Source organism: Rhinopithecus roxellana, chromosome 17 (genome assembly GCF_007565055.1).
Source record: "Rhinopithecus roxellana isolate Shanxi Qingling chromosome 17, ASM756505v1, whole genome shotgun sequence".
Classification (NCBI taxonomy): Eukaryota; Metazoa; Chordata; class Mammalia; order Primates; family Cercopithecidae; genus Rhinopithecus; species Rhinopithecus roxellana.
Genome location: NC_044565.1, coordinates 68,873,589 through 68,901,529, shown reverse-complemented (window position 1 = coordinate 68,901,529; position 27,941 = coordinate 68,873,589). Strand labels below are relative to the sequence as shown.

Sequence of the window (27,941 nt, the reverse complement as noted above, 5' to 3'; positions counted from 1 at the left end):
CCTCCCAGAGTGCTGGGATTACAGGCATGAGCCACCACGCCCGGCCTTAGAAGCCACAATTTTACCCTTTAGTGAGAAAGAGTTTAATCAGATAATCCTCCCAACATCTGGCAGAGTTCTAGAGAGAAGGTAGAGGGTCTCAACGCAATGGATGGGGTTGAGAGTACAGAGGGCCAACCCCAAAGGCGGGGTTCTGGACAGACAGAGAGCAGCTGGAAGGTCTTTCAAAGGCACATTGGCCTTGAGATTTTTTTATGAAGCCATCGTTCCATCAGCCAAGGGTTCTGCCGAGTGGAGAGGTGGCTATGGGCTTCCAAAATGGTAGCCAAAAGAACAGGTGACTACAGGTAGATGGAGCGAGTCTAGTTTTTTCCCTTTTGCATCTAATTCTTCCTCCTATTTATTTCAGATAAATTGGCAACCTTGTCCCTGGAAATCTGGCACCACTGGGGCTTCTGTCTCTCAGAATTAAAAAAAAATCCAGTCTCTGCACAGGCCACCCAATAGGAGAGACAGATCAAAGCTGCCTTTTCTTAGCAATGGAAGCCTTGCCCAGTCACCGTAGAAGAGATCTCCGCCAAACTCCCTCCTCTGAAGAAACACAACAGAGTCCAAGTGAGAAGTAGCTACAGTTTAATACAAACCTGCACCAGAACACAACGTGTCGGGCTGTTTAGTTTTTGCCTCAAACGGTGGCCAAAGCACAGGACCGTGTGTCATCTTGGGGTTGACACAGTCTTAGCACCATGACATTTACAGGGGAGTGGGGAAGTCACCTGGGTGCTGGGGTGCTGGAGGCTCCATCCCGACCCCAGGCTGTGCCTGTGCTTCAGCAGCTGGAGGGGGTTTGGGTTTCCTTGTGGTTCTGTGGCTTCTGGGTATCGGAAAAGCCCTCATCACAACATCGGCTCGACAGAGACCTACTGTGGACTCCTAGCACTACACACACGCACGCACACGCACACACAGTAGCACAATTTTCTGGCAACTTAACCCCACAAACCTAGAGAGCAGCTAAGGCAAGAACAACAGTATTTATTCAGCAAGTACAAGACCAGTTTGAGAGCTGCATTCAGTGCAACCAGAGACCCTTTCATTCCAACCAGGAGCCAGTGGGGCTGGTGACGAAGCTGGCTGGAGCTCTGCACGGGGCAAGGAGTGCATGTGGGGGCTGACCGCTTATTCGGCTCCTTGAATCTCTTTCTGATTTCCATCTAGAAGCTCCCGGGCAAAGGGTAGGGCCTATGTAAGGACTGGGGGTGGATGAAGCGGATGGCCTACAGTGGACCACTCCAAGATGTGGTTCCCCGGTACCACGGGTCACGCATCTTTTGGGCGGAGGCACTCAGAGAAGGTAAAGCTTTCCTAGCCCAAGCAAGGATGCTTTGCCCAGCTGGCCACCACCACTGCTGCTGGGCTCTTTGGCATCTGCCCAAGGCCCATGACCCAGTGAGGGCTGACAGGGATACAGATGGCGTGCACTGCACCAGGAAGCGGTGTCATGGTTTCCCCATCCCTGGTGGCTTTCCCAGGCCTGAGTCCTCACCCCTGTTCCAATGGCTGCCACTTGCCATGAGCCCCTTCGACACCTCTGCTCCCTGACTGACCACCTCTGTCCTCTCAGCCCCTGAGTGAGGAAAGGGGGAGTGAAGGGAGAAGTGAGGGTGTGGATGCAGCTCACGCTGCACAGTTAGCCCCCAAAGGGTGACTAGTCCTAGCTCAAACACAGAATGTGCATGAGATTGTTTATAAGAAAGATGAGAAAAAAAAAAAAAATCTATCTACCTGTGCAAAACAAAGCAGGCTGCCTACCAGGAAAGTAAGTCTTCTTGTTGGTTAAACTCTCAGGTGGGATCTACAATAGATGTCACCCTAGACCTCCTCTCCACAGCTGGGGTAGATAGCCAAGGTTGGAAGGGTGGTCACAGACACTTCTGGGGTCAGAGGGCCTGAACTTTCTGGGCCTCAGTTTCCTCATCTGTAAAATGGGAAGAATAGTAAGTGCTCCATTGCCATGAGGACCGAGTGAGAGGTCATATATGGAAGTGGTTTGAATACACGAACAGCACTACAGAGATGTACAGGGGCTGACTTTTTTTTTTGAGACGGAGTCTGGCTCTGTCGTCCAGGCTGGAGTGCAGTGGCGCGATCTCAGCTCACCGCAAGCTCCGCCTCCCAGGTTCACGCCATTCTCCTGCCTCAGCCTCCCGAGTAGCTGGGACTACAGGCGCCCACCACCTCGCCCGGCTAGTTTTTGTATTTTTAGTAGAGACGGGGTTTCACCGTGTTAGCCAGGATGGTCTTGATCTCCTAACCTCATGATCCACCCGCCTCGGCCTCCCAAAGTGCTGGGATTACAGGCGTGAGCCACCGCGCCCGGCCAGGGACTGACCTTTAACTGAGGGTCCAGAAGCCTCACACAAGCCTCAGGGGCTGAAATCACATGTGCAACATGAAGTCACTTCCCACGGGGCAGACAAGGCTTAATAAGGGCAGGCGGCCGGGTCACTTCCCAGATCACTGGAGGTGGCAGGAGACACTCGGCCTCTAGTGTTTCCATGGGAACTTCTGTAGGGCTTCAGAAGCAGGGAGGGCCCACCTGGACAGACAGGGGAGAAGATGACGTCATGAGCCGGCGAGGGCCTGGTACCAACCACGGGAGATCACGGCACCTGAGCAGCAATGTGGGTTCGACAGCCAGGTCCTGTGTGCCTGGGGTCTCCCTCCCTGCTGTCTGGCGAGCCCCTCTCCCACTCCTCCTCTCTCAGCAGGCATGAGGCCTCTTGCCAGTCACACAGGAGGAGCACTGGGTCTCTGTCCAGCAGGAAGAAGTTACAGGAAGCCGTGTTGTGTGTGTGTGTGTGTGTGTGTGTGTGTGTGTGTGTGGTGGGCGGAGACGGGGGGAAGGCAGGGGGAGTGCCGGGAGTGACCGGGGCAGAGGGGGAAGGACACCTGCTTCCTGAAGGGCTGGATCTCTGGGGCTAGCATCCCAGGCCCACTCTTGGAATGTGGGAAACTAGACAAGGAGGGGAGGTGAGGGGGAAAGGGCCTGGGTCTCCGGCAGCCCGGAAGGCCCCAGGCGGGGAGAAGAGAGGCCTGTGAGCCCAGCCCCTCCACCGCCCCTGCCCTGTGCTGTCTGGTTAGTGTCGAGTGCAGCGTCTCCTAAGGACCACATCTATTCCTGTTGCTATTCTATGCTAGTGACACAAGCACCGTTATTTTTCACAGGATGCACAAACAAGTCAAATCAAACTACTGCGCAAACCAAACGTGCAAAACCAAACCATTTACACGCGCCGGGCACCAGCCTCGAGCCCCGCCCAGCTACCCTTCCGGACCTGTGACCCCCCCCGAGGGTGTGGGCGGGGCACAAGAGAAGCTGGCGAGGGGCACCGGGTGTCCCAGCCACCCCCATCCCTGCCCCTACACAGGGCCAGAGGTGGGTTGGGGGAGATGGGACGTCCCGGGCATGGCTGGGAAGCTGACACCTGTCTGGCTTGGGAAATGTCACCACAGGGCCTAAGGGGTGGGGGAGGAGGCCTTTACTTTGAAACCACATCTGCTAAAGTGCTCTGGACAACTGGTCAGTCAGCCAGGGGGCAGGGCACTAAAGTCTGGGCTTTCCCAAAGCCAGCGGAGGCAGGAGTGAGAGGAAGGGCTGGCCAGGGCTCTATGCACTGGGCTCTGTGCATAGTGTGGGCTTCCTGGGCCCCAGAAAAGCCCACTGAGGCCAAGGCAGAAAGGACTACAGCAGGAGGAACACATCTCAAAGTGCCTGTTAGAGCTGGCTCGAAGCACAGTGAATCACTTTGCAGACATAGGGAGGGCTCCGCAGGTTCTGGGGCCCCCTTCGGGTGGTGTGCTGCCCAGCCCAGCCTCTCCTGCCCCTGAAGCTGTGGCCGGAGAGTTGCGGACTGGTGGCGGCGGTGTGTCCTCACTCGAGGGGCTGGGCAGTGCCTTTACCAAATGCCACTTGACCTGCCTCCGGGAGGAGCGAGGATCCGAGCTGAAGCTCGCTTTGGAACATGGTCATCGATCTGAGAGCCTGCAGGAAAGGAAGCACAAAGGGTGAGCTGGGCTCTTGTGCCTGCTAACAAACCACAGTCACCCTCTCCTGGAGGCTCACTGTGTGCAGGGCCTGAGTGAATCCTCACAGCCACTCCATCCCATTTTACAGACAAGAAGACCGAGGCTCAGGGAAGTTAAGTGACTTGCCTCGTGTTGCAGTGTGTAGCTGGCAGAGCCTGGACTTGGACCCAGGTTTTCCTGATTCAGAGCCTACATTATTAACTGCCCACTGTGCCAACCTCACTGCCTCACGTCTGGGCATACAGTCTCTTGTGCGTGCAGGCCATCGGCCAGCCTGTTGGCACATGGGCCTTTGTACATATGCCTCAGTGAGTAAGCAAGAGAGAAAAATGAGGGTATGCCATTGTTTTGGAAAATGAAAGAACCACAGCCCAAAGGCCCCGCATCTTGAAATCCCATGACTTAGTTACAAAGGGAGGGTCTATACAGAAGGAGAAGGATTGAAAAAAAAAACAAAAACAAACAAAACACAAAGGGAGGGAAAAGGAGGGTCTAGTGCCCCGGAGAGCCCAGTGGGACATTCTTCAGCCTGGCCTGCTTAGAACAGACAAGATTTGGGGTGGAGAGGAGGGGACAGGCTGCCTGATGTTTGCTGTCTGAGCGGGGGTTTTGGCCAGTCTTGGTTCTCGGGCAGAAGAAGAGGAGGCTGCTGGTCAGCAGGGGCCCTGCAGCTCTGGGGTCTTGGTGCCTCTTGGGTCTGGCTGCAGGAGAAAGGACCCTGCCCCAACAGTGGTGGGAGTCCACGCCTCCCGGACTGGCAAGACCTAAGTGTGCATAAACAAGTCTTCCATGCCAGGGTCCCTTTCTGACTCCATTCATGGCCCATCACTGGTGGGAGTAGCAGTGGCCCTCAGGGGTAGTGGAGCTATCATCTCAGCAATGAGACTGGTCCTGAGACCAGTGCCCAAAGCAGGGCACACAGAAGCCAAGGCAGGCAGGCGCTGCCCCCTTGGCATCCCTCTGGTTTAGCTCTCTGCTGTCACAGCAGGATGTTTTGTGTGCGGGGCTTGTCTCCCCCAGTAAACTCCAGGCTGTGGGTGGAAGGACCAGGATCTTGCACCTCTCGCTGTGCCCATCCTAGCACAGCTCTCACAGAGTGGATGCTTGGTCTCTCTCTGGGCTTATGCTGAAGGCAGCTCAGCGGTGCTCAGGGAGACCCAGGGTCCTAGTCCCTGCAAGTGGTGGTGACAGTTCCCACCTAAGCCACCTGGAGGCCCGGGGCATCTTACAGCCTCTGCTTGTTCTCCATTGAGGGTCATCATTTATGAGCCTGTGGCTCGCATGGTGATGGAGGGGATGGGGAGGAACTGCAGATAGTGGCTTTAAGAACTCGGATGGGACCCCCTAAGAACCTAGAGATTCCACAGAAGGACTGGGACCAGGACCCAAGGGACAGAAAGATAAGAGAAAAAAATGGGCATCAAAAGTCGAGAGAAAATATTTTACTTAAAGTTAAAAAAAATGTATACAACACAATTCCTGGTAAAAAAAGAAGGGGAAGGTGGGGTAAAGGCGGGGACAGGTATGGGAAGGTCAGAGGAGGAAAGTGGGTAGCAGAAGGGGCAAAGAGGTTGCTGAAGAGTGGACTGGGGCAGGCCGGGGCCAGTGGGTGCAGTCCCGTGAACCACAGACAGGGCTGACTCTTCTGAGCTCAGGGCATCTTTGGAGCACCCACTGTGTGCACAGCCCTCAAGATGTTTCAAGGGACAAAAATATCTGAACTCAGAAACCCTAAGGAGAGCCCCAGGTGGGCCATGGCCTATTAGAGCGGCTGTGCCCAGGGACCAGGACAGCCCTCCTGTCCCCACTAATGTCTGTGTGAGTCTAATATCCAAACCAGCACTTATCCCTGGAAATAGGCAACGGGAGGGAGGACAGGACACAAAAGAAAAGCAGGCATAAGTCCCACTGCCTGGGTGGGCCACTCCTCCTGGCCCCCCGCCCTCCTCCCATGGCCCCCTGTCTCTTACCAGAGAGGCTGAAGCTGGATTCATGAAGGTCCCGCATGCCCCCATGCCGGGTGACAGGCCGGGTAGGAGTGTCTGCGAGTGGGGTTCCCATCTCTTTTTTCCCAGGGTGCACGACAACAGCGACATCCCCTAGGTAGGGAGTGCGGTCCACTCCTCTAACCTTTAAAGTCTAGGGAAGGATGAGAGAAGAGCAGAAGCACAGGACACCATCAGAACTGACACAACCATGGCCTCCCTGGGGGCCGGTGGGACATTTGACACTGCCACTCTGCCCAAGACCCAAATCACTGCAAGCGACCAAGGCTTCTTAAACCTTGGGTCCAGGGGCTGGAGTTTTCTCGTACGTCCTAAAGAGCATGTGCATATGTGTACGTGTGTGCATGTGTGCATATGTGTGAATGCACATGTGTGTGTGCGTGCATGTGTACGGGAGAGATACTGGCTTCCCCCCAACACTGGTGGAAGCCTTACCAAGGTAGCAGGTAGACATCTGAGGAAGTCAACTTTAACCAAATTTCTTTGCTTTTCTTGTTTTTTTTTGAGACAGAGTCTCACTCTGTCACCCAGGCTGGAGTGTGGTGGCGCAATCTTGGCTCACTGAAACCTCTGCTCCTCTAAAGCGATTCTCCTGCCTCAGCCTCCCGAGTAGCTGGGATTACAGGCGCCTGCCACTGTGCGTGACTAATTTTTATATTTTTAGTAGAAACGGGGTTTCACCATCTTGGCCAGCTGGTCTTGAACTCCTGACCTCGTGATCCACCCGCCTCAGTCTCCCAAAGTGCTGGGATTACAGGCGTGAACCACCGCGCCCAATCGGAAATCAACTTTAGAGAGTTCCCTCCCACACAGCACGTTACCCACCACCTTAGGCTCCCACAAAACCACACCCTTTACCGGTCTGACAACTCTGAGAGAACAGAAGCTAAACACAGCCCCATCTGGAGACGAGAGGCCCCCAGTAGCAACACTAGCTCATTCTGTACTCACAAAGGCAGTAGAGTTAGGAGTCTATATTCTACAACCAGACTGCCTAGGTTCCAGTCCCAACTCTTGTAAACTGTAAACTTGTCACTTGTAAACTGTGTGGCTTTGTGCAACTTACTTTTCTGTGCCCACAATACTAGTACCTACATCAGAGAGTTGCAGGACAGCAGATGAATTAGTATGTGTAAAGCTGTTCCAACTGCTTTGGCACATGAGAGGCAACATAGAAGTAGGAGCAGTTATTACTACGGAGGTCATTTATGGTCCTACATCGTATTAAAAAGTGCTATTGGGCCAGGCGCAGTGGCTCACGCCTGTAATCCCAGCACTTTAGGAGGCCGAGGCGGGCAGATTACTTGAGCCCAGGAATTTAAAAGCAACCTGAGCAACACGGTTAAACCCTGTCCGTCTCTACAAAAAAATAAACATTAGCTGAGTGTGATGAGTGAGAGACCCCGAGTTTGCTTTCGGATTTAGCCCTGTGATCACGAAAGTCACGCTTTCTTCATTCAGGCAGCCCAAGCCTGTGCCCCCACAGCAGACCTGGCAGTGGATTTCTTCGCTCATTGGCCTCTGGGAGGGAAGGGTCCTTAGTTTCTCTGAAAGCTCTGAGCTCTCTCGTGTGGTCTGTGTGCCAGCAGTGTGGGCCTCCCGTGTTCAGGTGCCTGTTCCTCCTGTGCTTCAGACAATGCTTTGCAAATGCCAGCTCTACCCCCATTTGCTTCATCAAGAGTGGGAGGTGGCCAAACCAAAGCAGTATCTCCAGCCCCCAGCACCTCCTCCAACCCAAGCCTGCTTATCCGGAGGAGCTCAGCGGTCGCACACACTCACATTTCCCGTTTGTGCCCTCAGCAACTCAGGACCCCTGCTGCCTGACCACTTAAAATGCCACTTGGTAATCAAAGACGGGGAACAGAAATCAGCATTTTCTGACTCTAGCGTTCCCTGGCCCTGCCACACACTCCCCTCTCAACGCTGGAGAGAGGGCAATGGAATTGGGTCGAAAACTGAAGTGAACATCTCTTTGAGATTTAAAACAGTCATGGAGGATGTTCCCCGGCAGGGGGCGCCAACACCCCTGCATCTTCCCCCTCCCACCTCACCTTCTCTCTCTGGACCAGCTTCTTGTAGACAGTGTCTGGGAAGGACCTCAGGGGACAGAACTTGCCGGTGCCCTCGGCGCACATGAAGACGCCGTTCTCATACACGACGCGCCCCCGGCTGATGGTGACCAGTGGCACGCCGTGGCAGCGCATGTTCTCGTACAGGTTGAAGTCTCCTCCCTGGACCTGCGTGCTGGCTGAGATGGTCCTGGTGGGGAGGCAATGTCGGGAGAGAAAGCGCTGAGGGCAGGTCAAAATGTCACAGCTCCATGGGAGGGTTGAACCCCAAAGGCTGGTTGTTATGGCTGAATTGGCTCCCTTCAAAATTCTTCCACTGAAGTCCTAACACCCAGGACTTCAGAACATGGTCCTATTTAGGGCCTTTAATGTGATCATTAAGGTAAAGTGAGGTCATATAGGTGGGCCCTAATCCAATCTGACCAGTGTCCTTATAAGAAGAGGAGACAGACGCACCAGACATGTGTGACACAGAAGAAAGACTGTGAAGATGGAGGGAGAAGAGGGCCAACTGCAAGCCAGGGCCATATTTTGTGCTAGAAATAGTGCAAAGTTATATGCTTTTGGAGATCGGTAATGCAAGTCCTCTTGAGCACCCCAAACCCCTCTAGCCCTGGAGATGAGCAACAAACTTTACTTTGTGGCTTCTGGGTCCCACACCACCACATCAGCATCGGCTCCGGGGATGATGCGGCCCTTGCGGGGATACAGGTTCAGAAGCTTAGCCGCGTTGGAACTGGTAACGGCCACAAAACGGTTCTCATCCATCTTTCCTCCAACCTGAAATGTTGCAGAAAGTATCAAGTCAACCAGGCTCTGGGGGTGGGCTTCAAACCCTTGGTTACCTTTGATGCTGGCCCATGGACTTTGGGCTTAGGTGGTCAGGACAGTGGTCACAAGGGGACAAAGCCGTGAGCACCACCTCAGATGAGCCAGCCTGCTTGGCTGGGTCCCAGGTGCTCACATATTCCTTTCTCCCTTCATCCAGCAACTATGTTCAGTGGCTGTGGTTCCATTCAGGCTGCCTGCCCGGGGCAAATCTGCCTCCTGTTTGTAAAACCAACTCTGCTCATGTGCCCACACTGAAGAGTCAGGAATCTCCCTTCATCTACTAAGGGTGATATTTTCAAAGGGTTATATACGCTCTTGAAAAACATCTTATTGTCCCACCCATCAGAGTACTATGGAGTCTCTTCAAGGGGATTTCCTGAGCCATCTCCTTGGCCTTCCATGAGCTTAGTCTTGAGAACTTCAGATCTCTTTGGGACTCATACTATTTTGAATCTAATCTGAGATAGATCAAGACCAAAAATACTTACTCTTCATGTGCAGAACAGGTGGTATTCAAATGAAGTCCCAGTTCTTATCTTTTTTGAAATCAATTAGACAAAATATATCAAATCAAGAACCTTAAAAATGTTCATATCCCTTGGCCTAAAAATCCACTTCTAGGATGCTGTCTTAAGGAAATAATCAGAAATAATAATCAGAGGCCGGGCGCGGTGGCTCATGCCTGTAATCCCAGCACTTTGGGAGGCTGAGGCGGGCGGATCGCGAGGTCAAGAGATCGAGACCATCCTGACTACCAACATGGTGAAACCCCATCTCTACAAAAAATACAAAAATTAGCTGGGTGTAGTGGCGCAGGCCTGTAGTCCCAGCTACTCGGGAGGCTCAGGCAGGAGAACCACTTGAACCCGGGAGGCAGAGGTTGCAGTGAGCCGAGATAGCGCCATTGCACTCTAGCCTGGGCGACAGAGCGAGACTCCGTCTCAAAAAAAAAAAAAAGAAATAATAATCAGAAATGCTGACACACACACTCATGAACAAAGAGGTTCTCCATAGCATTATTTGTAAGTGCAAAAATTAGAAACAGTGGAAAGTCCCAAACATCAGGGAAGGATTAAATAAAGTATGGTACTTTCATTGGAGAAAATATCATTCAGGCCGGGCGCGGTGGCTCAAGCCTGTAATCCCAGCACTTTGGGAGGCCGAGATGGGCGGATCACAAGGTCAGGAGATCGAGACCATCCTGGCTAACACGGTGAAACCCCGTCTCTACTAAAAATACAAAAACTAGCCGGGCGAGGTGGCGGGCGCCTGTAGTCCCAGCTACTCGGGAGGCTGAGGCGGGAGAATGGCGCAAACCCAGGAGGTGGAGGTTGCAGTGAGCTGAGATCCGGCCACTGCACTCCAGTCCGGGCGACAGAGCGAGACTCCGCCTCAAAAAAAAAAAAAAAAAAAAAAAAAAAGAAAATATCATTCAGCCATGAAAAAAGATGATTTTAAAGAATTGTTACTGATATAGGGAGACACTCAGGATATAGTGTTATATGAAGAAAAAAAATCCTGGTTAGTATAGCAGTTGGTAAAAGAAAAAAAAAATATGAAGTTAGTTATTAAAATAATGTGTAGCTGGGTGTGGTGGCTCACACCTATAATCGCAGCACTTAGGGAGGCAGAGGCGGAAGGATAGCTTGAGCCCAGGAGTTCAAGACCTGCCTGGGCAACGTAGCAAAAAAAAAAAAAAAAAAAAAAAGTACAGTACATGCGCAGAACTAGAAAGAAATACACTACAATGTTAATAGTAGTTTAATTTTTAGGCATGGAATTAAAGGGATTTTTTTTCTTATACTTTTCTGTATTTTCCAAATTTCCACAATAGATCTTACTACCTTTCTAATCGGGGGAAAGACCTTCTGTGTTTTGTTTTTGAGCGAAACAAAGAGCTGGGATTGAACCAGCCCTTCTAAGAACATTCTTTGACAGGATTTGAGGAGTGAAAACTCTTACTGGGATTAGAGCGGGGATGAAGAGGGGATTAGAGCAGGGATCTGATCAGGGCGGGGCTCTAGCAAACGTACCACTCCTCTCTCCCAGATGATGCTCATGCGGTCCTGCACACCACTCACTCCATGTGGGATCTTGGTGAAGTCTTCCTTGCCCATAGCTTTCTGTTTTGTGGTGAAAGGCCGGTGATCTGATGCCACGATGTTCAGAGTGTCACTGGGTAGAGAAAAGGAGGTGACCAGTAAGGGGAGGGGAGGGGAGGAACCTAGAGGGTGGGGATAGATATAGGGAAAATCCTCAGTGTGGGAACCAGGCAAAGCTGACTCCAAGTTCAGGTCTGCTGCTTAGGCCATGTGGCCTCTCATGAGTTACTTCATCTATGTGAACCTCAGTTTACCCATCCACAGAATGAGTGTGGCACAGTCTGTCTGTGTCACAGGTGACTTCAGTGAGATCCTTGGGATGGCAATGTTTAAGAGTGAAGAAAGCAGAGAAAAGCCGAACTTAGAGTCTAGCTGAAGTGAGATGGTGGAGGTGGTTCTACTCTCATGGAATTGTATGCCGATTCCCTCTCATTAGCTCTCCAACCTGCTGACAAGCATTCACAAGGTCAGTGTTAAGCTTTGTTGAATAACTTGGACTCATAGCCTTCCTTGGGTGTGGGGATTCTAATGGACCAGAAGGGGAAGGAGGGGTGACCTAGAAGTCTGACTTAATAGACCGAGAGTGGTATGCAAGTCACTCAGTTCTTCCTCAATGGTGTTCATGACTACGGTCCTCACACACATATTAAGGCTGTCCTTGGGCCAGGTGCTCATGCCTGTAATCCCAGCACTTTGGGAGGCTGAGGCAGGTGGATCACTGGAGGCCACGAGTTCGAGATCAGCCTGGGATACATGGTGAAACCCTGTCTCTACTAAAAATACAAAAAAATTAGCCGAGCGTATTGGCGGGCGCCTGTAACCCCAGCTACTCCGGAGGCTGAGGTCAGAGAATTGCTTCAACCCGGGAGGTAGAGGCTTCAGTGAGCCAAGATCGCCCCACTGCACTCCAGCCTGGGGGACAGAGGGAGACTCTGTCTGAAAAGAAGAAAAAACAAAGCCATCCTCTATCCAAGGCGGTGGGTGGCTAAGGCACAGGCAGGCCTTCGAGGGGCTACTGGGCCAGAGAAGATGTAGGGAAGAACAGGGAGAGAGGGCTCATGGCAGCAGATCCTCTGCCCAGTGAGGGAGGCAGGCAGCTGGCCCGAATTCAGAGATCTCTGCAGGCCAAGGGCTCAGAGGCAATGAGGGGCGGAGGAGAGAGAATGTCCACGCAAACCAGGCCAGGGCAACCTCAGGAGGAAATGGCTTTGGGGGGGCAGGGAAAGGCCTGGCTGGAGCAGGGGGGTCAGGTGGGGGAGGGAGATGACTGCTGGGACCACACTGCGGGTGCCCTGAAGGTCAGGGGCAGTGGTCCCATTGTACTCTGTAGGAGGCCCCAGAGCCTTGTGAGTGCCCGTGGGCCATCTAAGATGCCCACTCCAGGAGACTCCGGGGACAGAAAGCATTATCTGACCTGCTGAGGAAGCATATTCTTAAGGCTCTCAGACAATGGCCAGTTAGCTACAGAGGGCTGTCTCCACAGGGGACTTGGCAGGGCTCATCAGTCTCAGTTCCCACCCAATGACTAATGTCTTTGGCCAAACCTGCGGTGAAGATGGCTCCCACTTCCTGTGCAGTAGGCTGGGCCTTCCCTGGGCCAAAGAGGCTGCTCTGGCCCTTGCAGAGACTCTTTGCAAGAGATTCTCCCGCAGAGCCCCAAGGCTCCCCACACTCTCTGGACCTGCAGAAGCCCACACAGATGAATGGAATCTTTAGGGTTTCCTTTCTCCTGAGGGGCCCTCTGGATACCTGAACAGGGCTCAGGGCAGAAGATGCCCATTGCAGTCATGAAGGGCAGGTCAGGGACCCTGAGAGCAACAGGCTCAACTCCTGCTCTTTAACTAGCAAGTCTTCCTGAGCACCCAGCTTCCTGAAAAGGCTCCTACACAAAGGTGCCCACTAGGCAGCTGTGAATGACGGTAGTTACATTCTAGGAGGCCCTCTGAGCTCTCTCAGTGCTGCCCTGAATCTGGGAGATAGGAAGCCTCCATCCAAACCATTTAAAGTTTAACACACGACTGGCTTTGCCAAGTACTTTAAAATTTTATATGATCAAATGAAAAAATTTCTTGTCCCTTTAAGAAGCCAGATTTTAGGCCAGGCACAGTGGCTCACGCCTGTAATCCTAGCATTTTGGGAGGCCGAGGTGGGTGGATCAGTTGAGGTCAGGAGTTTGAGGCCAGCCTGGGTAACATGATGAAAAAATACAAAAATTAGGCTGGGCGCGGTGGTGCAGGGTGGCTCACGCCTGTAATCCCAGCACTTTGGGAGGCTGCACTCCAGCCTGGGAGAAAGAGTGAGACCCTGGCAACAAACAAACAAACAAACAAAAAACTAGCCAGGTGTGGTGGTGCACGTGTAGTCCCAGCTACTCAGGAGGTTGTACCTCTCCTTTCCAGCCTGAGTGACAGAGCCAGACCCTTACTGAAAAAAAAAAAAAAAAAAGCCAGATTTTAAATAAAGGACAAATCGTTATATCTATAGATTGAAATTTTTTTATTCCTATACAGCCTAACAAATCACAAATCACATCCTAAAGTAGATAATTATGAAATAGCTCATATTTTCTTATGGGAATAATAATTGGGTTTGAATTTTCTATCACATATTTTGCATCATATAAATTATAACCAATAATGTATTACAAAAGCAAAATTGTATTCATCATCAATTTCTATAAATAATTAAAATATTAAAATTATGCTCTAAATCCTATAAAGTAGCACCCATTTACAATATGCACTGATTAAAAAGGGATTCAGACTATTCTCATAACACAAAAACTACATCTCTACTTAAATAAATAGAATCAATTTAAATAATTAAAATACATTTGACAAAGTAGGCTAGATGTAAAAACTTAAATTATTCAATGATACTTATTCCCCCCAGTCTATTTGAATTTGTGTGGGTTTGGGCGCTGTAATTTGGGTGGGTTGAGGCACTTATTATCTTTTTTGTTCTTTCAGTAAATTTGCTTGTAGCAAGCAGGGGTGTTTCAAAAGATTCTTGACCTTGGAACCAAGCCCACATTATTATACTAGAGTCTTGGTAATTGTTTCTTTTATTGTTTTGCTGCTGATGAAAAGGAGGTTGATTCATCTCAAAACAAGCTTTTTTTTTTTTTTTTTTTTAAATGAAGTCTTGCTCTTGTTGCCCACGTCGGACTGCAGTGGCACGATCTCGGCTCACTGCAACCTCCGCCTCCTGGGTTCAAGCGATTCTCCTGCCTCAGCCTCTGGAGTAGCTGGGATTACAGACATAAGCCACCATGCCCAGCTAATTTTTGTATTTTTAGTAGAGATGGGGTTTCACCATGTTGGCCAGGCTGGTCTCAAACTCCTGACCTCAGGTAATCTGCCTGCTTCGCCTCCCAAAGTGCTGGGATTACAGGAGCGAGCCACCACGCCCAGCCAAAATAAGCATTTTTAAAGAGTAAGAGCTGATCTAGCATTTCTCTCTTCATCTTTACCCTCCATATTTATTTACATAGTGTAAATACGTAAATATTGTAAGAGCTGCCACCACCTGGCACCCATCAAGGCTATGGGACAGAATACAATGACCATCCCCATGCCATGGTGCATACTGCCCTCTGCAGAGGCCACCTTCGCCCACACCCCTATCGACGGCACTCCACTCACACTGGCAAAGCCCCGCACACCCCAACTCTCTATAGGTTGTGAACATAATGGGATGGGAGTGGGAGTTTTCCAGTGGTTGGCAACCAGGACTGAAAGCTAAGGACATGGATGAGATAAGCACCTTATTACCTAAGAGAGCCACCTTCAGTGGGGCTGGTCGCTTCCCTCCACTGCCCCTGCACCATCCTAGAAGAGGCATATCCCTACCCCCCATCCCCCAGGTCTGGAAAGCGGGACCCTCGGAGGGAGACTGAGGGGTTGGCAGGATGAAGAGTCCTGGCATTCCCTCCCCTCCTCTTTCCTGGGTTGAGTGGGGTTTCCATACCCTCTCCCCACCAGTTCACCCTGAAGACAAGGAGGGCATACTTCAAGAGGTTCACGTGTGGAGAACAGAGCTGAGAGCAGTGGGCACCTGCCTGGGCTGTGGGCTATGGACCCGCCTCTGAGCCACAGGGAGCAGAAAGGCTGTGTGGGTTTCCTCTGGGCCTCAGATACTATAGAAGGTGGCCAGGCATAAGTTGCGGGTCCTTGTTCACAGAGGCATTGCTAGTGCTGCAAGATGGGAGAGATGCATGCCTAGGTATGGAGAAGAATCCCCTCACCTTTTGTCCTAATCCTCCTACCCCAACCCAAGCTGAGCTGGGGATCAGGAAGGGAGGAGATGGAGTCTTAAACTGGATGGAACTTTAATATCCAAAAGTGAAGAGAAAGCAACGTCTTCTCCCCGAGTTTATTTTTTTGTTTTTTGTTTTGTTTTTTGTTTTTTTTTGAGTTGGAGTCTTGCTCTGTCGCTGGACAGGCTGGAGTGCAGTGGCATGATCTCAGCTCACTGCAACCTCCGCCTCCTGGGTTCAAGTGACGCCTGCCTCAGCCTCCCAAGTAGCTGGGATTACAGGTGCCCACCACCATGCCCGGCTAATTTTTTGCATTTTCAGGAGAGACAAGGTTTCACCATCTTGGCCAGGCTGGTCTTGAACTCCTGACCTCAAGTGATCCACCCCCCCTCGGCCTCCCAAAGTGCTGGGATTACAGGCATGAACCACTGTGCCCGGCCCCCAAAATGTTAATAGGAGAGAGAGAAAGAAGCTACAAGCAGTTATTGGATAAAACAAAAACCCTTTCATGATTGGGTCCCGCTGAATTCAGACTGTTCATCAAACCATTTCCTTTACATTGGGACTGCATGGGAAAAAGCAGTGTCAGAAAGAGAAGAGCTGGAGAAAGGAGATCTGGAGGAAGGGCGTGGGGGAGGGGGAAGGGGGAGAAAGTGCAGAAGAAAAAGGGAGAGGGGAAGGAAAGGAGGAGAAACCCACAGAAGGAGGGATGTACAGACAAGGGGCACATGGGAGCCAATGAGAAGAGGAGAGGTGAAGAAAAGAAACAGAAAGGACCCCTACATTCTAGGGTAAGTCACAGGCCACATTCTGCAGCTCCCCACTGGGCTTTAGAGTAAGAGATCAATGTCCTTTGAAATTCCGAATAACCACTGTTCACAGTTCTATATGTGCTCTTCACTCTTACACTTCAGAAGCTCTCACTCCACATCAAGCGGTCATAAAGTCTCAATAGGATGGCAATTATCTGATGGGCTCAGAGAAGGTAAGAAAAGCACAATCATCCTGTGGGCACAATGAAATCAAACCTAGCTCAGATTTGTTTCCTGGGCCCTCTATGACGTCTTCCTAAAGATGTACACATCCCTGCAATGTGCTGCTGAAACGCCTTACTTGGCCAGCAGGCTCATGAGGTAGGTGGAGGTGTTGGTGTCCAGTCTCAGGGGAGGCACCGTGACGTAGGCAGCCGCGTGGGACCAGTCTTGGTGGTAGTAGTGTAAGCCTGTCAGCGTGGCATGTGCAGTGGTGGTCTCAGCCAGCACAACCTTCCCTGGAAGAAGAAAGGTCAGAACCATAACCAGGAAGCCACCGAACCCGAGCGATCGCTGGTGTGTGCCTCTCATTTAACAGGTGAAGGAGCTGAGGTCAGAGACAGGAAGGAACCTGCCCAAGCTCACAGGGTTTTTGAGAGCACAGCTGGGTTCAAGCTCAGAGAGCTTCCCTATTCTCCTGCTGACTTAGGCAAGGAGAACAGAGGGACATGGGCACCGAGGCCCAGTAGCACCAAGCGGCACTTTGAGGAGTCTGGTTTGGCCAGAGCATGGGTGTGTGCAGGGTGCTGTTGGCAGATGGAGCTTGACAGTGGGTGAACAGGCACGCAGGGCTGTGAATGCCACGCTAAGGAGCAGTCTAGACTGTTTTCTGGACAGGCAGGTGCTGTGAGCAGCTTCAAGAGAATGGTTGGGGTAGGACAGGGAGGGCCGTAGCAGGGCTGGAGGACAGGGAGAAAGGGGGTGGCAGCAGTCACCAGGCTGGGGCGACAGTCTAGGTGAGACCCTCCAAGGGGCTTCAGTGAGGGGAGAGGCAGGCAGCAGGATCTAGAGGGCAATACAGTTGAAGGCCGGGAGGCCCTTGCTTCTAATCTATTATAGTTGAAGGCCAGGAGGCCCTTGCTGCTCATCTATTATAGTTGAAGGCCAGGATGCCCTTGCTTCTGATCTATATCCCCAGGCCTGTGACTGTGACTTTGTTTCTCCTGCTGCCAGGCCCTCACCAGCACCTGGGGCGGGGCTGGACTCCAAGCATCTGCAAGCCATTAGGTAATGCCAGGTCTTCTACAACAGAAGCCATACAAGTGCCCCTCGGACTCATACACAGGGTTCCGGAGGCTAGAAAGGGAAGCTGGGCCCACACACTGTTCTTTCTTTAGGGACTTCCCAAACAGTCCCTGAAATGCCCACTGAAACTGGTCCAGGATTTTATGTTTGTTGCCAAGGCAACTGCTAGTGAAATCTATGAGTCCAAAAAGACACTAATTAATGAGTGGGTTTAAAACTTGGAAAATTTTACCAAATCCAGAAGTGACAGACACTCCCGTAAAGCTGTTACGCATACAAATTTGCAGAAGAAAAAGCCACGTTTTAGCAGACTAAAGCCAGGCTAGCACAGGGTGGCTCCAAGGAAGACAGTGGCAGATGAAAGGGAAGGGCTGGCTCAGGTCCTGGGTGCAGGAGCCGGGGCCAAGAGTGAGCACGGCTAATGGGCCCCGTCCGTCTCCAGTCCCTCCACATGACCTGCTCTGTCCAGCCAAGCCTACGGACTCACCTTGCATCTTAGCAGCTGCGATAACGTCACCAGCCGAGATACTGGACACGTTGACCAGGTAGATTGGACAGTGAGTCTAAACACAAGAAACAGTGGGAAGTAGGGAGGGTTGATCCATAAACTTCACAAGCATCAGAACAACCCTAGTAAAGTCAGCCCTGGCCCCCACGCCTCCGCCTGCACCACTCAACCCCACCCTCAAGGTGACGGTCCTTAAGCGGGGAATGCAGGGCTGGCAGTCAAGGCGAGGTTGCAGGAACTGCATGATAGGGGGAGGCAGAGAACAGCCTCCAGCACCAGAGCCCACCGGGGAAGCCCAGCCTATGAAGTTCAAGACCGTCAAGTCTGAACCTCTCATTTTCTCCCATCTGACAACCATGACTGTAATTTAAAAGAGAACTCTTTTTCCTATTTTAATTTCCTGTTTATAAACGTGATGGCCTAGAGTTAGTTGTGTATTCTGTATCTAAAATTACAATGCCTGCTGTCTGAAGGCTGCTTATCAGTAGACAGAATGCACCCTGGAGATGAACAAAATACAAGGGGGTTAGGGTTCAGAGTCTAGGCAAGAGAAAGCTGAGCTTGCGAATGGACACCTGGACTGTAATATTAGTTTAGCATTTTTTCTACTAAGCTGTGCAACCATGGTCCATGGCTTAACTCCTCTGAGCATATGCTTCAGCTGAAAGGCAAGAAACTGCCTTTTTGTTGTTCAGATCTTTCCTCATTCTGGGGTAAGTTCCATCAGGAAGTAATTGATAAAATAACTATTGTCATGACAATAAAACAACGTCCTTGTCCAGTGGCCAGAGCTCTAACGTGCAATTGGGAAATTCTGTTTCCCCAGAAGTTATTCTGATTCTGTTTGCTTATCACATTAGGAAGATGTAGAGTGTAGGAGCTGGACTGAGTTTACATGTGAGCAATGAACTGAGCTTCAGCAGGCTCGGCGGGGTGGAATGGAAAGCTGCTGGTGAGAAGGGTGACTGCAAGGACGGTGGGCATGACAGCGCTCAGTCAGCAAACAGTTTTGGGGTCCTGTGGGCCAGACATGGTGCTGGCACCCAGAGCAGAATGGGGCTGCACTGTAGAGGTTCTTTTCTTTTCTTTTCTTTTTTTGAGACAGAGTCTTGCTCTGCCACCCAGGATGGATTGCAGTTGGTGCAATCTTGGCTCACTGCAACCTCCGCCTCCTGGGTTCAAGCAATTCTCCTGCCTCAGCCTCCTGAGTAGCTGGGATTACAGGCGTGTGCCACCACGCCCAGCTAATTTTTGTATTTTTAGTAGAGATGGGGTTTCACCATGTTGGCCAGGCTGGTCTCAAACTCTTAACTTCAGGTGATCCACCTGCCTTGGCCTCCCAAAGTGCTGGGATTACAGGCATGAGCCACCATGCCTGGCCGAGGTTGGTTTCTAATCCCAGAATAGAGATTGGGGGACTTACCCTGTTTGCAATGGTGATAACACGATGAGTGGCTTCAGCTTCCAGCTGTTAGAAACAAAGGACAGGAGGAAACCAAACTTCACTATCTCCTCCAAGCACACCCATACCATACTCTCCCCTTTGTGGAGCAATCGCACCCACAGGGGTTGGCTTGGGGCAAAGCCTGGGCAGAGGCACCAACCTCCAACCACCGTGGCTCACAGCGAGGGAGAATTCTAGGTCTTAGAATACCAGGCACGTCCTTGCTGGATGCTACTTGGGGCTTAATTAAAAGACAAGGAAACAACATCTCTCCATAGCCACCTCAGAACTGCAGCAAAGGAGAAATAGTGGCTGATTTGACTCTGGAAATTAGCCTAGATTCGGGTTTCTGTGCATGGTACTATTGACATTTCAGTTGTATAATTCATATATATATATATACATATATATATATTTTTTTCTTTTTTTTTGAGATAGGGTCTCACTCTGTCTCCCAGGCTGGAGTACAGTGGCATGATCACGGCCCACTGCAGCCTTCACCTCTAGGGCTCAAATGATCCTCCCACCTCAGACTCCTGAGTAGCTGGGACTACAGACATGCACTACCATGCTTGGAGAATTTTTTTTTTTTTTTTTTTTTTGAGATGGAGTCTCACTCTGTCGCCCAGGCTGGAGTGCAGTGGTGTGATCTCGGCTTACTGCAAGCTCCGCCTCCCGGGTTCACACCATTCTCCTGCCCCAGTCTCCCGAGTAGCTGGGACTACAGGTGCCAGCCACCATGCCTGGCTATTTTTTGTATTTTTAGTAGAGATGGGGTTTCACCATGTTAGCCAGTATGGTCTCGATCTCCTGACCTCGTGATCCGCCTGCCTCGGCCTCCCAAAGTGCTGGGATTACAGGCATGAGCCACCATGCCCGCTTAGCTAATTTTAAAAAATTTTTTTACAGAGATGGGGAGTCTCCCTCTATTGCCCAGGCTGGTCATAAACTCCCGGGCTCAAGCAATCCTCCCGCCACAGACTCCCAGTGCTGGGATTACAGGTGTGAGCCACTGCAGTCAGCCGAGTTGCGTAATTCTTTATGGTGGGGGTGTCTGTGCATCGTAGGATGTTTAGCAGTATCCCTGGCTTCTACTCACTAGATGCCAGTAGCATCTGTCTTGTCCCCCAGGTTGGGACAAGCAAAAATATCTCTAGATATTGCCAAATTTGGCATAGATCCAGGGCCCCCCACCTTTAACCAATAGGTAGTGGGGTGATAATTATTGGTGCTATGACCACAGCCAAAGCCTTGCTCTTTCCCTTGTATTAAGTAACAAAGTCTAGTGTGTGTGTCCACCCCTTGCTCACTCCTGTTCTCACAGGCACACCCTCTGTGTTTCCGTCGAATCTGGTGCGTTTCTCTACCAGTTCAGAAGTGCCAAACAGGACCTATATTCAAGGGCTCTGAAAGACAGGCACAGGTCAGGGCAGTGAGGGGGACTCCTCAGGGACCCAGTGTGGGCCAACTTGGTTTCTGGGAGTGGCAGTGCCACCACATCCTGTGTCCTGCTCCTTGTCCCTCGAGGCCTCCCCCTCAATCCCTCATGGATATCCAACCACCTATCTGCATTTTAGGCTTTGAAGAAATGAGAAGTTTCTCCCCCTCTTCTAAAATAGTAGAGAATGAGTGAACAGGGTAATAGGGCAGGAAGGCGTTATTCGTCTAATGTGGTCCATCCAGAGCAGAATTCTCTAGCAGGGGGACTATAGGGGATTTGTGTCAATGCCACGCAAAACTGCACAAGAATAAAGCCAGAGGGCAGGCAGAAAACAGACCTTTGAATGACCATCCCAGCAGGTAATGAGGGGGAGGAGCATAGACTTGTCTGTGTCTCCTGTTTCTGGTGGAAAGGGACCAAAGCGGCAGTCCCCAACCATTTTGGCACCAGGGACCGGTTTCGTGGAAGAAAATATTTTCACGGACTGGGACATGGGTGGGGCAGTGGTGGTGGGGAGTGGAGAGGTATGGTTTCAGGATGAAACTGTTCCACCTCAGGGCTGGGCACGGTGGCTCATGTCTGTAATCCCAGCACTTTGGGAGGCCGAGGCAGGTGGATCACTTGAGGTCAGGAGTTCAAAACCAGCCTGACCAACATGGTGAAACCCCATCTCTACTAAATATACAAAATTAGCTGGGCGTGGTGATGCATGCCTGTAATTCCAACTACTTGGGAGGCTGAGGCAGAAGAATTGCTTGAACCTGGGAGGCAGAGGTTGCAGTGAGCTGAGATTGCACAATTGCACTCCAGCCTGGGCAACAAGAGTGAGACTCTGTCTCAAAAAACAAAAGAAAGAAACTGTTCCGCCTCAGATCATCAGGCATTAGTTAGATTCTCATAAGGAGGACGCAACCTAGATCCCTCGCATGTGCAGTTCGCAATAGGCTTCACACTTCTGAGAATCTAAGGCCACCACTGATCAGACAGGAGGCGGAGCTCAGGGGGTCTCAGCTTGCCCACTGCTCACCTCCTGCTCTGCGGTCCTGTACCGGTTCATGACCTGGGGCTTGGTGACCCCTGGTCCAAAGTATTCCTCAGATGCTCAAAGGAATGTCATCCCCCAAAGGCAGAGTTAATAGTTTGAAATTTCTTCTAACACCTGAAGGCCTTTTCAGTCTGTCTTTTGTCTCTTGATTTAGTTTTGGGCACAGCAACCCCAGGTGTGCTGACATTGCCTCTCCCAGATCCTTGAAATCAGAATCAAATGGGAATTTCACCCATGGAGAAAATGATGCAACACATATATATACATGTATGTATATGTGTGTGTGTATATATATATATGTATGTATGTGTGTGTGTGTATATATATATATAGACTCTATCACCTGGGCTGGACTGCAGTGGCATCATCATGGCTCACTGCAGCCTCAACCTCCCGAGCTCAGGTGATCCTCCTGCCTCAGCCTCCCAAGTAGTTAGCTGGGGCTACAGGCATGAACCACTATACGCAGCTAATTTTTTTGTATTTTTAGTAGAGATGGGGTTTCATCATGTTGCCCAGGCTGATCTTGAATTCCTGGGCTCAAGCCATCCACCCATCTCAGCCTCCCAAATGTTGGGATTACAGACGTGAGCCCTTGTGCCAGGCTAATTTGTATGTTTGATGTCTCCTCCATCCTAGAAGATTCTGTCAATCTACATGAGAGACGCTGACAAAGGCCACAGGAAGTGTTTCTCACCTCCTCTGGACGGCTGATTTCGATTCCTTCTGGACCTGTGATCCCCAAATCTAGTGCCTCCTTAGCACCCTGGATAACAGCAAGAAAAAGAAAATGGAGAGAATCATAGAGATACTGTATAAGAAAATACTGAACCCAAGGGACAGTGAAATATGCTAGACACAGCCTGTTTCAATAGGCTTGCTTCTTTTCTCACTTCTGCAATGTTCGTCTTCTAAAGAAGGCAGAGCATGCACAGGACCCCCATGCAGTGGGGCTCTCCTGATTCTCACTTCATAATGACTGAACATATCTTGTTCTCTTAAAAATACAGTTAACTATTACAACTAGCAACAGGCCTGGGACACCAAAGACAAGCACTCTTTACTGATTTCAAACTCAGAATTCCTTCTCTGGAAATTGAGACAAATCTCTAGCTTCCAGCAACTCCTAGGCTAGCCCTTACCCCAAGACCTAGGAGAATGCACCAGAGGCTTATCCTTCCTGGTGCCATGAATTGATCTCTTTAATGTCTCAGATCCTCTGAAGAGGCCAAATGGAAAGCAGATTTTTATTTATTCTGTATATCAAATCTCATTAAAAATATGTCTGAGAGGTGCTCCAAATTCTCTGCTATAATAGAATGTAAATCTCCTATCATTAGAATTAAGACATCATCACCTAAGACTTAGAAGCCTTTTTGAAACATAAAAAGAGATTTGTTTTTTACAGACAGTAGTAAAGTTTGGGATTTTCTGACCAAGATCTGACAGCTGGGGTGTCCACACCTCACACTTTAACAACTGATTTTGTCTGAATCCTGTGGGATCAGTGACGGATGGTCAGGAATCCCCTGACAACTGTCTCCACTGGTGTCCCTCCATCCAACATTCTTGGTTGCAGACTTGCCTCGGCCACAAGCTCCCCGTTTTCAGCATGGACGCGGGCGATTGCCCCAATGTCCTTGCAAGCGTGCAACACTTGGTACAGCTCACTGTCTCGAAGCATGTACAGGTCCTTGTAGGTCATGAACATCTGGAATGAGTTGACACCCTTCTCCCTCACCAGTGTCTCCATTTCTGCTTTCACCTGGAGAACAAGTGCAAAGGCAATGCTGCGTGAGGGCAGACACCCAAGAGGCCGACTGGCAGGCACCGGCCCAGCATGGGGGAGATGCGGGGCCTGCCTCAGCTCAGTCTGTCTGTTGACCCCCGCACACCTCTCTATCTCACTTTCCTCCCACCCCACAGGCTGCCGTGAGGTCACCTGAGCAGATGGATGCAGAAGTACTGTGAAAATTGTCAACATAACACAATTTAGGAGCCACATTGTTACTACTTTATGGGCACGTTTCTCCTATCACTTAGGCCTGTCCCCTATGTCTGTCTCCAAACCAGCCTTAATGGTAAACATAGCAATAACAATTTTAATTTCTGTGGGCTGTTCCCTGGTGTTACAAAGAAGGCACACTAATGCTAAAAATCCAGAGGCCCTGGGAAAACTGAATTTAGGAACCAAGCCAAACGTGAACAAAGTGATGAGAGTTAGGATATTCCCAACAACATTATTTGTACTAGGAAAAGCATGGAAGCAACCTTGGCCTGACAACAGGAAAATAAGTTCAGTTTCATCCATTTGGTAGAATATTAGGTGGCCGTTATATTGCTGGTCATGAACTTTGCAGCAAAATAGAAAATGCTCACACCTATGCAAAATAGCTACTCTGTGAAAGCATGGATGAAAAAAGACAGGAAAGAAAGAAGTTTAACAACAGGTATTGTGTTGGGGGTTACTGGATTATGTGCTTCCTTTCTTTTCTATTTTTAACATCTATAATTATAAACATTTATTTGATTATTATAAAACAGAATTTTAAATTCCTGATGCATGAAAGTCACCATAAGCTCTTGGAAATTAGGGAGGGTTGGCCTGGCTTCTGTGCTGCAGGGAACCTGAGCAGACCCTCTATTCCAGGCCAGCTCCAGGGGAAGTAGAGAGTGGCTTGGAGGTAGAGGCCCCTCACCCAGGAGGGTGTCCAAAAAGGAGACCCCGTTTGAGATAAGGAATGGCTGACATCCAGCGTGATTTGCACCTCTGGCCCAGAACCAAGAGGAGGTCTTCTATAAGTGCCAGGTCAGAAATAATGAAGAAACTGGATGAGCCCCCAACTCAAGGCTAAGATCGGAGGGCAGGAATATGCTGAGGCTTTAGATTATCATCTCAGAAGGGTGTTAGGCCCTTTATACCAGGGCCTACACCTGAACAACTTTGTAAAACTTCTTTTTTTTTTTTTTTTATGATTAAGAACAGAGTTTATTCGAGCTGAAAGCTTGAGGATGGCCACCTGGGAGCACAGATTCAAGCTGCCCTGAATATACACTCTGATTAGCAGCAGTTACAAGTGGGGTTTTAACGGAAAATGAAGAGGCAGTTCCTAAGTTGGTAAAACTAAAAATGCTTATTATTTTTATGATTCTGGGGCACCCACCAAAGTACTGGTACATGGGGCTTAATAAATAATTGATGAAAGAATGACTATCCAGACTGCTACCCTGGGCAAATAAGCAGAAAAGCCCCAGAAACAAAGCCAAATCCAAATGCCTGTAGATCAGGAAGAGCAAGAAAGTGGGAATCCGGGGAAAGGACACTGGACTCTGACACTGGGGCCTGGGCAGGGGGAGGACAGGAAAGCCAGAGGCCAGGGGCACAGACACAAAGAAGGCACAGAGGCTGAAGTGAAAAAGGTTCAGGGGGTGCCAGCCTCAGTCACAGACCAGGACAGCCTCGATGCTTCTCGGAACAGGAGCTGGGCCCCCAGTAGGAAAAAAGCATGACACTGTCCATTCATTCCAGGCAGTGCTGAGGCAGGACGGGAGCCTCAGTTCGGAGACCTCAGCGCAGTGCTGTGGACTGTCAGTACACATGGGATATGGCATATGACCCTCTGCACCTGAGCCCTGCTCAGGCCACTGCTCAGCAGCACCGCCCATGACCTGTTGGTGGCGCCCCATGTTCACATGACGTAATAAGAGCCTCATGGTCAGAGCAAGGAAACTGCGTCCCCAAGGCCTGGGCTCTGGCCTTGGTCTCTCTGTGCCTGCCGGAAAACGGCTCATTAAGTTAAGCAGGACAGGCCCACCCGCTCGCCTTATGGAATCCCAAGTGTGTTTTCTTTTGGCATTGTGGGGAGCTAGCATGGTAGTGAGAGGGGTGCCCCACACAAACAGGAGGCACTGCATCCCAACCCGCCCCGCTGCCTACAAGACCACTCGTGCCTTCTTCTGGGATCCCACCAGCACTGTTACCTTGGGTGCCCACCAGGTGATCCCCACATGGAGGGCGTAGTCACAGCAGACCTTGGGGTCGGCCAGACCCCGGCACTTCTCATAAGCGTCCACGAGGGAGGTCTCCTTGTCGGGCAGGACGTGGCCGATGATCATGGTGGTGCCTCCGACGAGCGCTGCCTAGGAAGATGGGAAAAGGCAGTCTCGTCACAGCCCTGCCTGCCCCCAAGTCCATGATGTGGTGAGACATGGTCCTCACGGTCCATTCAAAGACAGGCCCTGCCTCACAAGAGGCTGTGAGGACCAAGGGCAGCGAGATTTGGGAAACTGTGAAGAGCTGTGTGGAGGCGCAGGAGCCAGCGTGACCTTCATCATGACCACAGGTCCCCAAACCTGCTTCCTCCTCAGCCAGGGTTTCAGCTTGGTGCGCTGGAAAAACCCACGCGGTGGGTCACCAGGCCTAAGGCCTATCTTCCCAATGAGAGATTCTCTCCCTAAACGATTTTTAGCCAATTGACTCTATAGATGTCATGATCAAATGTCTGTATGTAATATATAACATAATATAGTGCCATATCATATAACAACATAATATTGATGCCATAATCAAATGCCCGTTTATATCATTTACTTAGTTGCACACGTATACTTGAACCATGATATATAAAATGCTAATTTGGATATACTGTTTTGTTTTATTCTCTCAAATTTCATGAAGCAAGTTTGTTCAAACATTTTGCACACATCTTCAACCTCAGGGTCTTTGTCTTCAGTTTTTCTAAGCACAGGGGCTTCATTTTCATCTATCTTGTTTGAGACAGGCAGTTTTTCGATGCAGTGTGATTTATCAGTGAAAACTGATCCTATTCACAACTCCACAAGATACCACTTTAAAAAGAAATTGTTAAAAAGCCTCACTCACAATCATAGAGTGAACCCCCAGGAAAAATGACTACATCTGGATTAGAGATTCCTCCCTCTCAACTTTTTAAAAGTGAATTTTATCAGGGGACTTCTGTGAACTTTCAAAACTAGCATTGATCAAAAGCTATTTCAGGCTAATGTGTTGTTCCCAAACAAAACTTAAAATAAAATTAAAATAAGTGAGAGTGGGCTCGGTGGTTCACACCTGTAATCCTGGCACTTTGGGAGGCTGAGGCGGATGAATCACCTGAGGTCAAGAGTTCAAGATGAGCCTGGCCAATGTGGTGAAACTCCGTCTCTACGAAAATACAAAAATTAGCCAAGTGTGATGGTGGGTGCCTGTAATCACAGCTACTTGGGAGGCTGAGGCAGGAGAATTGCTTGAACTTGGGAGGCAGAGGTTGCAGTGAGCCAAGATTGCCTCATTGCACTCCAGCCTGGGCGACAAGTGTGAAACTCTGTTGCAAATAAATAAATAAATAAAATAATTGAGAGAGATCCCCATAACATGACAGTCTTTGTGAGGGCTCTAACACAAAGTAACACAAAGTGACTCAAAATGGTTTGAGTCTTTACAGTGCTTCACAGCTCCAAGTTCAAGTCCCTTGTTCAGAGCTCCAAGCTCTGTTCCCTTGTGGTTGGAATAACCCCAGCCAGGTTACTTAACTTCTCTGGATGCAGAGTCTTTACCTACACAAAGGGTGGCTTCCTTGTTGGGCAGTTGTGAAGGTTAAGTAAAACATCACTATGGAACAGATGTGGTAAAATGTTGTCCTAACATGTGTGTTTAGTTACTCAGAACTTCGGTTTCGGTTTTTGTTTGAGACTGGGTCTCATTCTGTTGCCCAGGCTGGAGTATAGTGGTGCAATCATAGCACACTGCAGCCTCAAACTCCTGGGCTCAAGCGATCCTCCCGCCTTGGCCTCCTGAGCAGCCAGCATCGCAGTTGTGTGCCACCTTGTCCGGCTAATTAAAAAAAAATGTGTGTATATAGATATATATTTTGTAGAAACAGGGTTTCCCTACGTTGCCCAGGCTGGTCTTAGAACTCCTTGCCTCAAGTAATCCTCCCACCTTGGCCTCGAAAAGTGCTGGGACTGCAGGCATGAGCCCCTGCATCCAGTCGGAATTTAGGTGTTTATCTCTGTTTTCTGTAGGGGAGAAAAAGAGCTCCATGAAATTGTCTTAATGGTTTCATGCTTCTCT

General features: G+C 50.1%; 1 protein-coding gene across 2 annotated transcripts in view; it reads right to left on the bottom strand.

The window, feature by feature from the left end:
- Positions 1-616: 616 nt before the first annotated feature.
- DPYSL5 (dihydropyrimidinase like 5) overlaps positions 617-27,941 on the bottom strand; it is a 104,362-nt gene continuing 77,037 nt past the window's right edge. For both annotated transcript variants that reach the window (XM_010371265.2, XM_010371264.2), the window contains exons 3-13: positions 25,832-25,990; positions 23,436-23,615; positions 22,548-22,616; positions 19,344-19,388; positions 17,900-17,975; positions 16,469-16,625; positions 11,029-11,170; positions 8,802-8,944; positions 8,147-8,354; positions 6,060-6,228; positions 617-4,045 (exon numbers count right to left, since the gene is read on the bottom strand). In XM_010371265.2, coding sequence (XP_010369567.1) covers positions 3,960-4,045; positions 6,060-6,228; positions 8,147-8,354; positions 8,802-8,944; positions 11,029-11,170; positions 16,469-16,625; positions 17,900-17,975; positions 19,344-19,388; positions 22,548-22,616; positions 23,436-23,615; positions 25,832-25,990 — 1,434 coding nt within the window. In that variant the 3' untranslated portion in view covers positions 617-3,959. The remainder of the gene's footprint in view (positions 4,046-6,059; positions 6,229-8,146; positions 8,355-8,801; positions 8,945-11,028; positions 11,171-16,468; positions 16,626-17,899; positions 17,976-19,343; positions 19,389-22,547; positions 22,617-23,435; positions 23,616-25,831; positions 25,991-27,941) is intronic.